This window comes from Silene latifolia, chromosome 3 (assembly GCF_048544455.1).
Source record: "Silene latifolia isolate original U9 population chromosome 3, ASM4854445v1, whole genome shotgun sequence".
NCBI lineage: Eukaryota > Viridiplantae > Streptophyta > Magnoliopsida > Caryophyllales > Caryophyllaceae > Silene > Silene latifolia.
In genome coordinates, this window is record NC_133528.1 from 59,651,810 (window position 1) to 59,664,069 (window position 12,260).

General features: G+C 37.7%; 2 protein-coding genes across 7 annotated transcripts; one reads left to right on the forward strand and one right to left on the reverse strand.

The window, feature by feature from the left end:
* Nucleotides 1-1,455: 1,455 nt before the first annotated feature.
* On the forward strand, nucleotides 1,456-5,866 carry LOC141647668 (protein IQ-DOMAIN 3-like). Of its 2 annotated transcripts, none has more exons than XM_074455956.1 (6): nucleotides 1,456-1,780; nucleotides 2,446-2,560; nucleotides 3,052-3,462; nucleotides 3,974-4,201; nucleotides 4,296-4,418; nucleotides 5,005-5,866. In XM_074455956.1, exons 1-6 carry the CDS (start codon nucleotides 1,764-1,766, stop codon nucleotides 5,647-5,649), a joined length of 1,539 nt encoding a protein of 512 aa, XP_074312057.1. In that variant the 5' UTR covers nucleotides 1,456-1,763; the 3' UTR covers nucleotides 5,650-5,866. The 2 variants fall into 2 exon arrangements, with proteins under 2 accessions (XP_074312057.1, XP_074312058.1); XM_074455957.1 differs by having other exon boundaries at nucleotides 1,456-1,704.
* On the reverse strand, nucleotides 2,981-11,813 carry LOC141647669 (uncharacterized). 5 transcript variants are annotated; one of them, XR_012545789.1, is made up of 6 exons: nucleotides 11,456-11,764; nucleotides 9,870-9,981; nucleotides 6,926-6,988; nucleotides 6,491-6,586; nucleotides 4,515-4,645; nucleotides 4,184-4,433 (listed from the first exon to the last, which is right to left on the reverse strand). XR_012545789.1 is itself a non-coding variant. In XM_074455960.1 (5 exons), exons 1-4 carry the CDS (start codon nucleotides 11,611-11,613, stop codon nucleotides 6,506-6,508), a joined length of 414 nt encoding a protein of 137 aa, XP_074312061.1. In that variant the 5' UTR covers nucleotides 11,614-11,766; the 3' UTR covers nucleotides 2,981-3,424; nucleotides 6,491-6,505. The 5 variants fall into 5 exon arrangements, 4 of the variants coding, with proteins under 4 accessions (XP_074312061.1, XP_074312059.1, XP_074312060.1 ...); XM_074455960.1 differs by lacking the exons at nucleotides 4,184-4,433; nucleotides 4,515-4,645 and adding an exon at nucleotides 2,981-3,424 and having other exon boundaries at nucleotides 11,456-11,766; XM_074455958.1 differs by lacking the exons at nucleotides 4,184-4,433; nucleotides 4,515-4,645 and adding an exon at nucleotides 2,981-3,400 and having other exon boundaries at nucleotides 11,456-11,765.
* Between the last annotated feature and the right edge of the window lie 447 nt (nucleotides 11,814-12,260).

Sequence of the window (12,260 nt, forward strand, 5' to 3'; positions counted from 1 at the left end):
CTATCTCCTTACACCCCACCCCCCAAGGTATGAATTTCCTTACCCTACCTTACCTTATCAACCACCATTGACATGACCACCACCACACTCTCAAACACACTTGCCTGACCACCACACTCTCAAACACACTTGCCTGACCACCGACACACTCCCACCAAATTCGCCTGGCCACCGCCCTCCCCACCACAGCACCCCCATTGTCAGGCACCGACCACCACAACTATAAAAAGGACCACCACCACTTGCTGCGCGTGGTGCCGGAGAATACAACCATGGTGGTCGTTTTCGAAAATAATTCGTGTAACAATGTAGATATGAGTTTGATAACCAAATAAAAGAGAAAACTTATTGGTTCTCGGAAGTACCAAAGTCGCCATTCGTGGTGTGTGTGTCTCCGTCATCAACCACCTTGTAGATGATGAGGTGTTGTGACAGTTGTCGTCGTTCGTAGTACGATGGGTGGACTTGGCAGGAACGTCATTGACGGCGGGCCGCGAATGTTGCCGGCGTGTCACGACTCACTAGTGGTTTGATGGTGGTAGGTGATGGTGGCTGATGTTGTGCGTGGTAGAGAAAGTTAAGGCAGATGGTTTGTGTTGGGTGGTGGCTTCAGTGGTGGTTATTGGTTCATGGTGATTAATATTGATGGTGGTTATTATAGGTGGGTTATTTTTATCTTTTCCTTTCCTTATCAAAACAAACCTGAATGTAAATTTAAGGGAATTTATTTCTTTACCTTTCCTTACCCCTTCTTTCCCTTTCTTGATTTCATTCCCTTACCCTTTCCCGAACCAAACGCCAGTGTAATGTTTCTCTTAGGTTATCATTTTTTTCACCGCCTAGACACGGTAAAATTGGCACAGCCTAATTTGCCCGATTCGAATAACCTAACTCGTATTGGTCCGACACCGAGCTGAGGACTCGAGCTTGACTCTAAACTCGAATTCACTCGACCTAATATGGTGACACAAATGTTTATTGTTACACACTAACAATTATCGCTAAATAATTGATAATAACATACCCGAAAATGGGTCGAACCTGAAATCATCCCACTCCGCCTAATCTGACCTGGGTTCTTGCAAACCTGAAATAACTTAGCTCAATCCGTACCTAGTCCGATTGACCCGTTTCCCACGTCTACTACGACGTAATTAATAATAAACTTTAGAAATTAAAAAAAAATGAAATAAAATTAGAAAGAGTAAACAAATCGAGTAGTCTCCTATAAGACTGTTTTACTCTATGACCGTGTAAAACGAATCCAACGCTGTGAAAATCGTAATTATTTTGATTTGGCGGGAAAAAAAACGTAAAAAAAAAGTATAAAAAATTTATTTTCAAAAAAAATTATAAAAAATTTATTTTCACAAATACACGTATAAGACGGAAGTTTACACCTTTACCGAATATGCGGGAACAAGAATAGACCTTAACAAGTGGCAGAATTTTAAATTCCAACTAATGCCGCCCATGAAAAAACATTCCTACCTGACAGTTGAGTTCTTCAACTGTTTTGACCCTGTCTCTCATTTGACCTAGCCAAATAGTGTAGATTGTAGAATAGAGGGAATCCACTACTACACCACGTACTTTGTCTCAACAGAGAGATAAGCTTATCAAAATGTTATGTGATTAAGAGATAAACACTTTCATTTGCCGTCTTAATTTGCTATACTATTTCTTCCCTAACTTGTTCTTTTGGTAATCAACTTACTCTTTTATTTTTGCATCAAGTTTCAGGTTTTATATTGTCATTGCAAATGTCTCCACCCTTTTGGTAACACTTCCCCCCTTTTTATTTTTATGCTTTCTTGCTCGGGTTTTAGATCTAAGTATTTGTTTTATGGAATTTGATATATATTCTCATAGAAATAGTGATTCGGATTGCTGATCATCTCAATCATGTTTGGATATTAGTACTCATTATGATCTTAAATATCGATAAAATTTCATCTTACAATTAATGTCAATACTATCTCAACTACGATTGTGATGGTATACAAAAATCTAATAACCTGGTCATGATGCGGCATTGGGGGTATGCTTATTGCTTACCATGCTAAGTTGCAACATATCATGTTTTCGATACAAAACATAATTATTTGAATAACATAAATAAAACGTCCAATCTAATGAGAATTTCCTTGAATTTTCAAGTTTTCTTTCACTTGGTATAAACTTAATTCTTACGAGATCTTATGAAGAAGTCACACAAGTCTAAGGTAATAGTATGCTGTCAAAATGGACATTCGAACCCATTAATTGCACATCATGTAGAAATATAGGAATATATTTCGTATGAAATTCATATTACTAAAATTTGATGATAACAAAACATGCATAAGATATTTGAAAATCGTTGTACAAAATCCAATACTATACGATATTTTGTTCTAGGTAAGAATTGAGTCTCATTCATTTGTTTGACTTTAATTGTGACAGTTTCCTTGGTAATTGTGGTTCGACTAAATCATCGGATGAGATGGGAAAGAAAGGAAATTGGTTTTCAGCAATGAAGAAGGCTCTCAATCAGGAGGCAAAGGAGGATATTGATCAGGTTTAGATTAACATTATGAATTCTTTCATATTCATTTGAGTCTATAACCTCTCCCTACTTATCTGGAATTGGAACCTCTTTTAGCAAACAATCATGCTTACTGTACGATGATTTAATACAAATTTCGTGTAAAACGGGTGTCACATGGATGGCTATAGATAGAATATGGCAAAAATGGTAAAACATACAGGGTAGTTATCAAAAAGATCGGTAATATACTTGTTTAAGGCGGCCTTACACAAGTATTCGTGTTTTCCGAAAGATTTAAAAAAAGTTACTTTAAAAAACTAAGGATCTTCTCTGGTTTTCTTCTACTTGGCATCTTTAGAAAACCAACATTTCTCAATTTGGGACGAGCGATTTTCTAAAGACTATGCAAAGTTTGTCCAAAATCTATTTCCTCTAGAGAAAAAGAGAAGAGCATGAATCGTCTTAATTACGGTTAATTATGTTTCTTTTTCACAATCCTTTGTGCATTTAACTTTTCTTAGGAGCCTAAAAAACAGAAAAAGAAATGGTTTAAGAAGAAAAAGAAGGGTGTTACTAGCACAACAGAAGCAGAAAGCGCTCCTACAACCACGACAGTGGCTCCAGCACCAGCCTCTCCTCCAGTGCCTCCTCCCAGTGAACCTCCGAGATCAAGCGGAGTGGACAAGGAACACACAAAACATGCTTACACGACTCCTATCATTGAACCAGCAAAATTGAGTGGAGTTGACAAGGAACAGACAAAACATGCCCAAACTGTGGCTCTTGCCACTGCCAAGGCTGCCGAGGCTGCTATTGCTGCTGCACAGGCAGCTGCTGAGGTGGTCCGTCTAACAACTGTTGGCCCTGTTCCTGATGTGTCCAAAGAGGAAACGGCTGCCATTAAGATCCAGACATTATTCCGAGGTTTCATGGTACCATTTCTCTAACCATAGATGTTTTCATTAATGCAACTTATACAAGTCGAGTCCAGTTATTGATGTTTTTGCGTCTTTTTTTTTTCTCAACTTAAAAATCAACCTCACTCAAATGTACATTATCCCTTAACAAAACTTCTGTCACCATTTGTATCAACAACAGCTACTTTACATCAAAGAAGCTCACTTGGTTTAGCAATTTCAAATTTTTTATTTCATAATATACAAAGATTAGCAACTCTTTGACTCAGCAGAAAATGGAAAAGGCTTACTTCAGATCTGTTACTGTAACTTCGCAACAGTGCAGATAAGTTCTAATAGATTCAGAGTTGTTGACTAAAGTGCACGACGTATGGTTATCATTACAGTGCAGTGTTACAAAATTCAAAAAATTGAATTCACTTCAATTCAATGAATCGAAAACGACAGCCTAGACAGATTTATTCGACTTCTGTTTCTTATGCTGGTTTACAATACTTAGATATGGCTACTGTTTCTGAATTGGCAGGCAAGGAGAAGATTAAGGGCTATAAGAGGGCTGAAAAGGTTGAAATCCATGATGCAAGGACAGTCAGTGAGGCGACAAAGTACAAATACTCTGAAATGTATGCAAACATTAGCGCGGATGCAATCCCAGATACGCGAGAGAAGACTGCGAATGGCAGAGGAGAATTTAGCTCGTCAAATTCAGAACAAAAGCGCGAAAGAACAGGCCAAGGAACTCGGGAAACCACAAGTATGCCAATCACTGTCATTAACTCTAGTTTGTGTTTAGTGTCTTCAATTCAGCTTCTTCTAACCAGGAAATGTCAAAAAAAAAAATGGTGTAGCAAAATGACGATGGTTGGGATGCGAGCGGGAAAACTAAAGAACAGATAGAAGCAAGGTTGCAAAGCAAGCATGAAGCCGCAATTCGAAGAGAAAGGACTTTGGCATATGCATTTTCACATCAGGTAACACGGCCTTCCCTACAAAAGTAACGGACATGGTAACTAGGTAAGAAGCCTTTGAAGTAGTCGGGTTTGTAACGAAAAAACTAATCTACTTACCTATCCTTTTCTGTCACTTGGATCTAGAGATTTGTGTAATGGTCAGACATGGCTATTTGATAGAAAACCTTGATTTTTTGGCCTAAAACAAAACGTCAAGTCGTTGACATAACGTGCGGTCAAAGTGAAGTCTGCAGATTTAGGTGACTGGAACATGTGAGTTAAAATGAAATTCGGATTACCATGAGAAGACCACCTATAATATCCTAAAAATAAAACTATTATTATACTATTTTTTTTTTCAAATCGTTGTTCCAAAGAACGAGTTTTCAACAATTGTATGACTTTCTAATCTACACGTGTATATCGACTACTTTTTATTTATTTCTTTCTTCTTTCTTATTATTTTTCCTATTGTTAACGGTTCAAAGTAATGAGTCATGTCAGCTACACCAAAATTATTTTGGGATTAAGACTTTATTGTGTCGTTGTTTACGAGATCCATTGTACTTTCCTCAGTCCTTACCCTACATGTTCCGATATTTTACAGCAAACATGGAAAGCAACTGCAAGATCTGCTACCACATTGTTTATGGACTCGAACAATCCTCACTGGGGTTGGAGCTGGTTAGAAAGATGGTTAGCAGCGAGACCATGGGAGACTGCAACTATGGAGTCCAGCAATGAGAACTCACCTCGTTTCAAGGGCTCAAAGAAGGCCATCTCGGGGGACGAAATTCTAAAAGCTTACACTCGCCGCAACAATACTCAAAAGCCCTCCCCAACATCACCTGCTAAACAACCTCGCTCATCCAGTGCTCGTCGCTCCACCTCCAGTACCCAGAAATTGAGGTCCCCAAGCCCAAACGCTGGCCCGAGGGTAAGCGTGTGGGGCCCAGACAACGACGACACTTCAAGTATGCGTTCAGAGCAATCAAGGAGGCCCAGTGTGACAGGCTCTGACGTGGAGAGCCAAGCGAGTTCTCAGAATGTTCCGAGTTACATGGCTCCAACTGAAGCGGCTAAGGCAAGGTCGCGATTTTCAGGTGAAACTAAAAGGGCTAAGAGCGTGACACCAGATAGGTCTTCTGTTAGTTCTGCTATGAAAAGGGCTTCTCACACTGCTTCCCCTGCAACTTCAAGGAGGTCCACCTCCTCGGCTGCAGATGCCAACTCTATCACAGATCATACTTAGATTTTTGAGCAAACTCTTTTTTTGTTTTTTTTTACTTTCTTTTACACTGTATTATTCTAACTTAATGGCCTGTTTGTATAATTACTCAGAGAATGTTGGTTTGGGGAGCATGTAGTGTCTTTGGTATTTGTTTTAGATACCTTGATTTCTGCTCACAGACGTTGGTGATTAGACTTGGAAAGCAGGTTAATGAATCGGGTTCAGATTGGTCTTTTTATACCTGGTACGATTTTGGTGTTATATACCTTGCATCATGTTTGGTTCAACTCAGATCTTGTTTGGTTTCAGTTCTACTTTGATCTTATAAAACTCAGATTAGCTTTTATTCTATGCCACACAAGGTGTGTTTGGATTAAATTAACTAATGTTTCAGAGAGTATATACGGGTAATCGAAATTTCTAAATCAACTGTATATGCTAAATTAATGTTAAAACTACGGAGTATTTGTTATCATATCGTGTAGTGAATCATTTCAGATGTGTAGTAATTTCGGCACAAATTTAGTTTGCTTCGAGTTGATTTAAGTTTTAGGTTCTAATCGATACGTCATTTCGTGGGTCAACAGTTTATTGGATTCAATTCTCTTTTCGAGATTAATTTGTGATGGGTACTCAATACACCAAAAAAGTCACACATGCGAATTTTAGACGTAAATCGAAGGTTTAGAATTTATGTTTTACACCCATTTCTAAAGCTGTACATATCTCCTACACTATGCATTTTAAGAAGTACCAGATGAAGACGGTGGTCAACTTGAAATTGAATTCTGAGAGCTTCCACACAGCTTGCATATTCAACAATTAAATTCAAGTGATCTTCAAGTCATATTAGTTCTCTTACCTCAATGTATGATGCCTACACTGTTGTGCACTTCAACTTCACAGTTTCAAGTTCTCGTTTTAATACGTCTAACCTTTGGAGCAACTCAATATTTTCCTGTAAACAAAATGCAGCATAAATGAATTGTATAACACAGAAGCCTGAAGCAAGGGGTTGAAAGCTTGAAGTAAGAACTCCCTGTTTACTTGGGTAGTGTTGGAATGAATATAAACCCACATGTTAGTGTCCCGCATTGCTTAGAGATGAGAGACTGTACCACTTTATAAATCAAGAGGGTCACTCCTCCTATTACCAATTGGTTTTAGGATGGAACCTCCCTTGTGTTTGTCAAGTGGTCGCCCATTTTCATGTTCTAATGTTCTAACAAGTAGCAAGTGGACTTAAAAGCAATGTCATAGAAACTAGAATATTTCAACCAGAAAATAAATTGATTACCTTTTGTAGCTTTCGGACTCTCTCCTCAAAACTAGGCGTCCCCTTATTAAGCAGCTCCTTTGCCTGAAACACAGATTGTAACTAATAAGGAGCCAGTGCTGGTTGATGCTGAACTTACCTAATTATGTGATGTTATACACTTATACACATGATACTCAGCAGAATATGGAACTATTGGGTGGATAAGTTAATAACTAAACGGTTTAGCCCTCATCACGGCTATCAATCACCAAAGAAATCCATAGTTGAGAGATTGAGAGAATCAGGAGTCAAAATATCCACTAACGGCGTTTTTACATAGAATGTGTCCAGCACCAGCAGAATATGTCAGAGATGCTATGTGTCAAACTAGAGTATAAGTGCTCGACAAGGGCACATATCGAAGTGTCAGATACATATCCATGTGTTCGACTTGAACTCAATTTTGTAGACATAGGGACTGTCCTTGATGAGGATACGGGTGCAAGTATAGGTGTTCAAAACATAGAGTTATAAATTTGATATATATTTAGTTTTCAAAGTGAAATAGAGAGATGCTTGAGAAATAAGGCTGAAAATCATTATATATTACATAAATTGCTAAAAATACCGACAAACTATTAAATCGTTTCCTCTACTTTTGTCATACGGGCTTCCATTTCGGGCTCTCTTAGGATAAATGTCCGATTGATTGAGGCCGGGTATGAATTCCATATCAATACCTATGAATGTCGTGTTAAACACTGGGTACAGATTTAGAAGTGAAGAATGGATGTAGCATAGACACCAACAAGCTAGACATTTTCCAGCAGAAGATTGTCTTCACATAGAAATGAAGTTGGCCTAAGAATCCATCAACAAACCAACAAACTCTCAAAACAACTTTTATGATCCCACGTCACCAGTAGTATGGAAAGGGACAGGGTAGCAATGTTGCGCCAAGTAATTTAAGGGCACAAATGATGTTTTTAGTCTTTCCCCCTTCTTTATTCATCTGTTTAAACCAGCTATTAAAATTGTGTACTTCCTTTGCAAGTCAAATAGTCATTTAGTCTTTTTGAGGAGGACATAGTCATCTTACGAATAGAAATTCTAGCAACTGCCTCAGTATATAGGTAACAAAGGGAAAATCATTATGTAAAACTTGATGGGAGCTAGTGAGCGCCTTAGTTCAAAAAAGCATGACTAGGCACAACGGTCAAAGCGACACTAAACAAAACCCACCGAGGTGCCTTAGGCGCTCCTTACACAAATAGGGTAGCTAGCGAGGGACAACATTACTCACTCTCAATATTTTTCCTTCTAGTATTTAGTTCTTTCATTGTGCCTCTTTCCTTCGCCCAACTATACCTAAATTGTTGACATTTTAGCACTCATTAAGTAAAAAAAAAGAAGGGTATTATTTGAAAAAACTTCATTTTAAAAATAAAATTTTGTTCGCTAAAAGTACAAGACAGTGCCCCCTTGCATGGGTAGCGCCTTCACCCACTTTGCCAACTTAATGCATCTAACACCTTTTACTAAGGCAGTACCTATAAACCATCAAAAGAAAAGCCAGATATTTAGATCCATTAAACCAGAAAGAAAATGATCTCGGATTCTAAGAACTAGGAGAAAATCCACACAGGTGCAAAGGTTGAGAGCATTAGATATTTAGATCCATTAAACCTGAATATAAACATTTAAACAATAACCATAATTGTAATACAAATGACTGACAGATATCTAATTAAGGTCAGGCATAGAAACATTTACAATTTGATCAGCCAGATCAACTACAGCAAACAACTTTAGAGTCTAAAACCCTGAATGGCTTCACCAGCTGCTTTAGACACCAGTCCTTAATCGTTCATATCTAGCGTGAAATATACTGTATGTTGCATTCCTCCAACTAGAACACATTACCTGCTGGTAATCATGTCATTACCCCTTATGCTTAGTCCCCTCCCAATTCTTAATAGGTGGAATACAAACTGAACTCAAATTAACTTGTAGGAGTTATAAACTGCATTCTGGCAATTCCTTGTAACAAAAATGCGAAAACCAATTACCCTTGTTTGGATAGAGCCATTTGGAGGGATTCAGGGAAATGGGGGCAAGAGAAAGGAAAGGGTAGAAATTTCCTCATTTAGCTACTATATTGGGTTGAAAGGAAATGGAGGACTCCAATTTACTCCTACACACCCAACTAAAATCATTTAAACATAGGAAAGTTTAAAGTATGCAGAAGCTTTAGCCTTTTGCGACAATGAGTGACCATGTTTAATTTGTGTTTCTTTCAGCCGCATCTTAGAAAACAAATCGTCGCAGTCCTTTACAAAATGCAACTCGCCACACGGCCACAAATTATTCATCTTCTGTATTATACTTCAACATCATACTAAATGCTTTATGCATTCTCTTCCTCTATGTTTCTCAAGCGGGCCTCCCAATTTGGCTCTTATAGGGAGAAATGTTGAAGTGATAAGAGTAGGGTAAGGAGTCCAAACACGTATCCCTGCATGTCGTGCCGCACACGGGTAGTTTCCTAATAGTGACGAGTGTAAGTAAGCAAGATAGCATGTGATCATCTTTTGCTGATACTTCCTTCAGTTGGCGAGGATTGGAACCAAAACCATTAACTGACTCTGCATTATTGTCTGTCTATATATATGCCAGGCAATCAGGTCTTCAAGAGTCGGGGAATCTATTTTTCCAGACAACCCAATCATTGGCTACACGTTTTTTGCACAATTTCCCAAGTTTTCAGACACGAAAGTTGACTCAAATATTTACATTATATTAAAATTGTAGTTCCACTTCCTGAATCTTTAAAAGGTATTTTTCATAACAAGCAACTTGTATACCTCTTTAATCCTCCCATACATGCAAGTGATGCAACACAGTAACAGGTAGAACAATTGAGGACTTGAGAAAGAAAAAGATATAATATTAATCAGCTCCTTTATACATAGATGACACATACCTCAGTCAGCTCCTTTATATATTTTGCAGACTTTTCCCTTTCTTGATCAAATCTTAATCTCCACTCTGCAGACTCATCCACTGCTTCCCTGTGTGCAAGATCAAATTGCATCCTGCAGAATATCCATAGAAAAACCAATGTTACACAGGGGCCTTTAGAAGTATTATCTTACTTCAAATGTGTCTTCACGAAAAGTGAAATATAATCGCAAAAGATTCAATACATTTACCAAATGCTAACACCCATCTAGTATAATTACGATAACTCTTTAGATGCTAAACTATCTGTTCCACAATACATACTAGAACTACCACTAAGGATATCAAAATAGTTTTCCAGCCGCTTTAAAATGAAGTTACTTAAGAGTCTGAAGACAATATATTTCAAGAGCCAGCATTACATCAGGCAGAAGAAAGATAAGGTACTTAAAATAAAACAGAAGAGTCGCACACTTGACACCGTTGACAACATTCAAAAGTGAAGAGGATTCTACATAGTAATTGCTGCCATTTAAAATTCTATCAGAAATTTCAAGGGTGGACAACATTACAACAATATCGCTATCTCAGTGTCACAACAGCTCCCGGAAATGGCAGGGTAGCGATAACCCTGTGTTAACAAAACAAAGAGAGTTTTGGGATGATCCAAGATGATATTTTAGTCGAGAATCGTGTCAAATTACAGCTTCATCAGAATAAAAATAAAAAGACAAGTGCAGCCAGTTTACTAAGCAAATTTGCTTTATTCGATCATAATCTAGAGCCAAAGAATATTAGGTCCTTCGCAGAATTGCATTGGTGTAACTGGTAGAACTGTCTAACAAATTCCAAGAAACGTTGATCACAGAAATTTATATTTAATTTTTCTTCTTACACACTAGCAAAGTACACTCTCAGGCCAGGCCACATAAGCTTTTTGCTCTAAACAAGCTCAAACAACTAGATCAGTACTAGTAGTAGTGAGTTGAAACCATTCAGTCGAGTGGAATCAAACAAAGCACCACGAGTTTGGTGGTCTTACAGAAGCATAATAATGACCTTCCAGTTGCAAACAGCAGCAAATGCAATATGCAAAGCCTCACTCCTAATCTACACGCATTAACCATACTTCGGCCGCAGTTATTTCTGCAAAATTGACTGCTTGGCATGCTGACATTCGGCTCAATATCACTTAAAAAGTTATGTATCATATCAACAGAATAAATATGCTCCATTTGTTTAAATGGGCTACTTAGCCCATCACGGTCATACGTCCTGAACCATTTACATTGAGCTCAAATTTATTTGCAGATTACTCCAGTAAAGGAGTCTCAATTAAAATCGCGACACAAATGTCAATAGATTCTCAAGCAACTTGAGAAAGCGGTCATCATGAAATACGAAACGAAGCAGCTTAAGAAGAAAAAGCAAGCAAGAAACAAAGATACTATACAAAACTCATACCCACCCATTATGAGCTAAATAGAAACTTGAATGATTGGACAAAAAATGACATAAAACGCACCATAATCATATCAAAATTAACAAAATTTCAACAAATCAATTTTTGCAAAACAAATAAATGAAAACTGGAAGAAAATAAAAGACCTTAAGAGTTCAGAATCAACATTGGAGATCTTGTAATCAATGACCCAAAGCCTGGAGTAAACGGCAATACCCAATACCATAACAAGACCCAAACCCACTAACAGATGTCTCCTTGCTATTCCCATTTCAACTCTATTTCTCTTCTTCTGCACTCTCATATGGCAATTGATTCTTTCCAGTTTCGACTTCCTAAGGGAGGGAGTTATTAATTCATCACAAAAATACACAGAATGCTGACTCGCTCATTCTAAGCAAATGTGAGCTTCATTTTAACAAATTTTATTATTTTTTGGTTTGATCCAATTATTTAAAGTTTTTTTTGTCAAATACACCCTTTAAAAAAAAAAAATTCTTCCAAACACCACTTTTTTTAAGACTTTTTTTAAGAAAAAAGTTTGTAAACACAACCTTTAATAAAAATTTTGTTGTCAAACACGATTTTTGGCCGAAGGACTTAACATTTTGCAATGAGGTAACTTTCAGTTAATGTTTGAGATAGCAAACAATGTCGATTTGAGACATTTTTGGACTCGTTGGAAAGGTGGAAATACAAGCTTTCTAGGGGTTATCAATACGATGGTCAAAGGTGGCCTTATGTGGGGTCTATTGATGTGTAAAGTAAGGCTGGTCGGGGATTTTTAGTGGGTCTTTTAAAGAGGTTATGATGCTTAGTTTGGTCTGAAAATTGGTATGTAGGTAGCGGAGAGTGTAAGGTAGGTCGTAGTTGTGTTGTTTTTTGTGGTTGTTTGTTGTAAGTGCTGGTTTGAGGTGAGTGAATTGACCCACAAAAAAAAAATCCTACTTT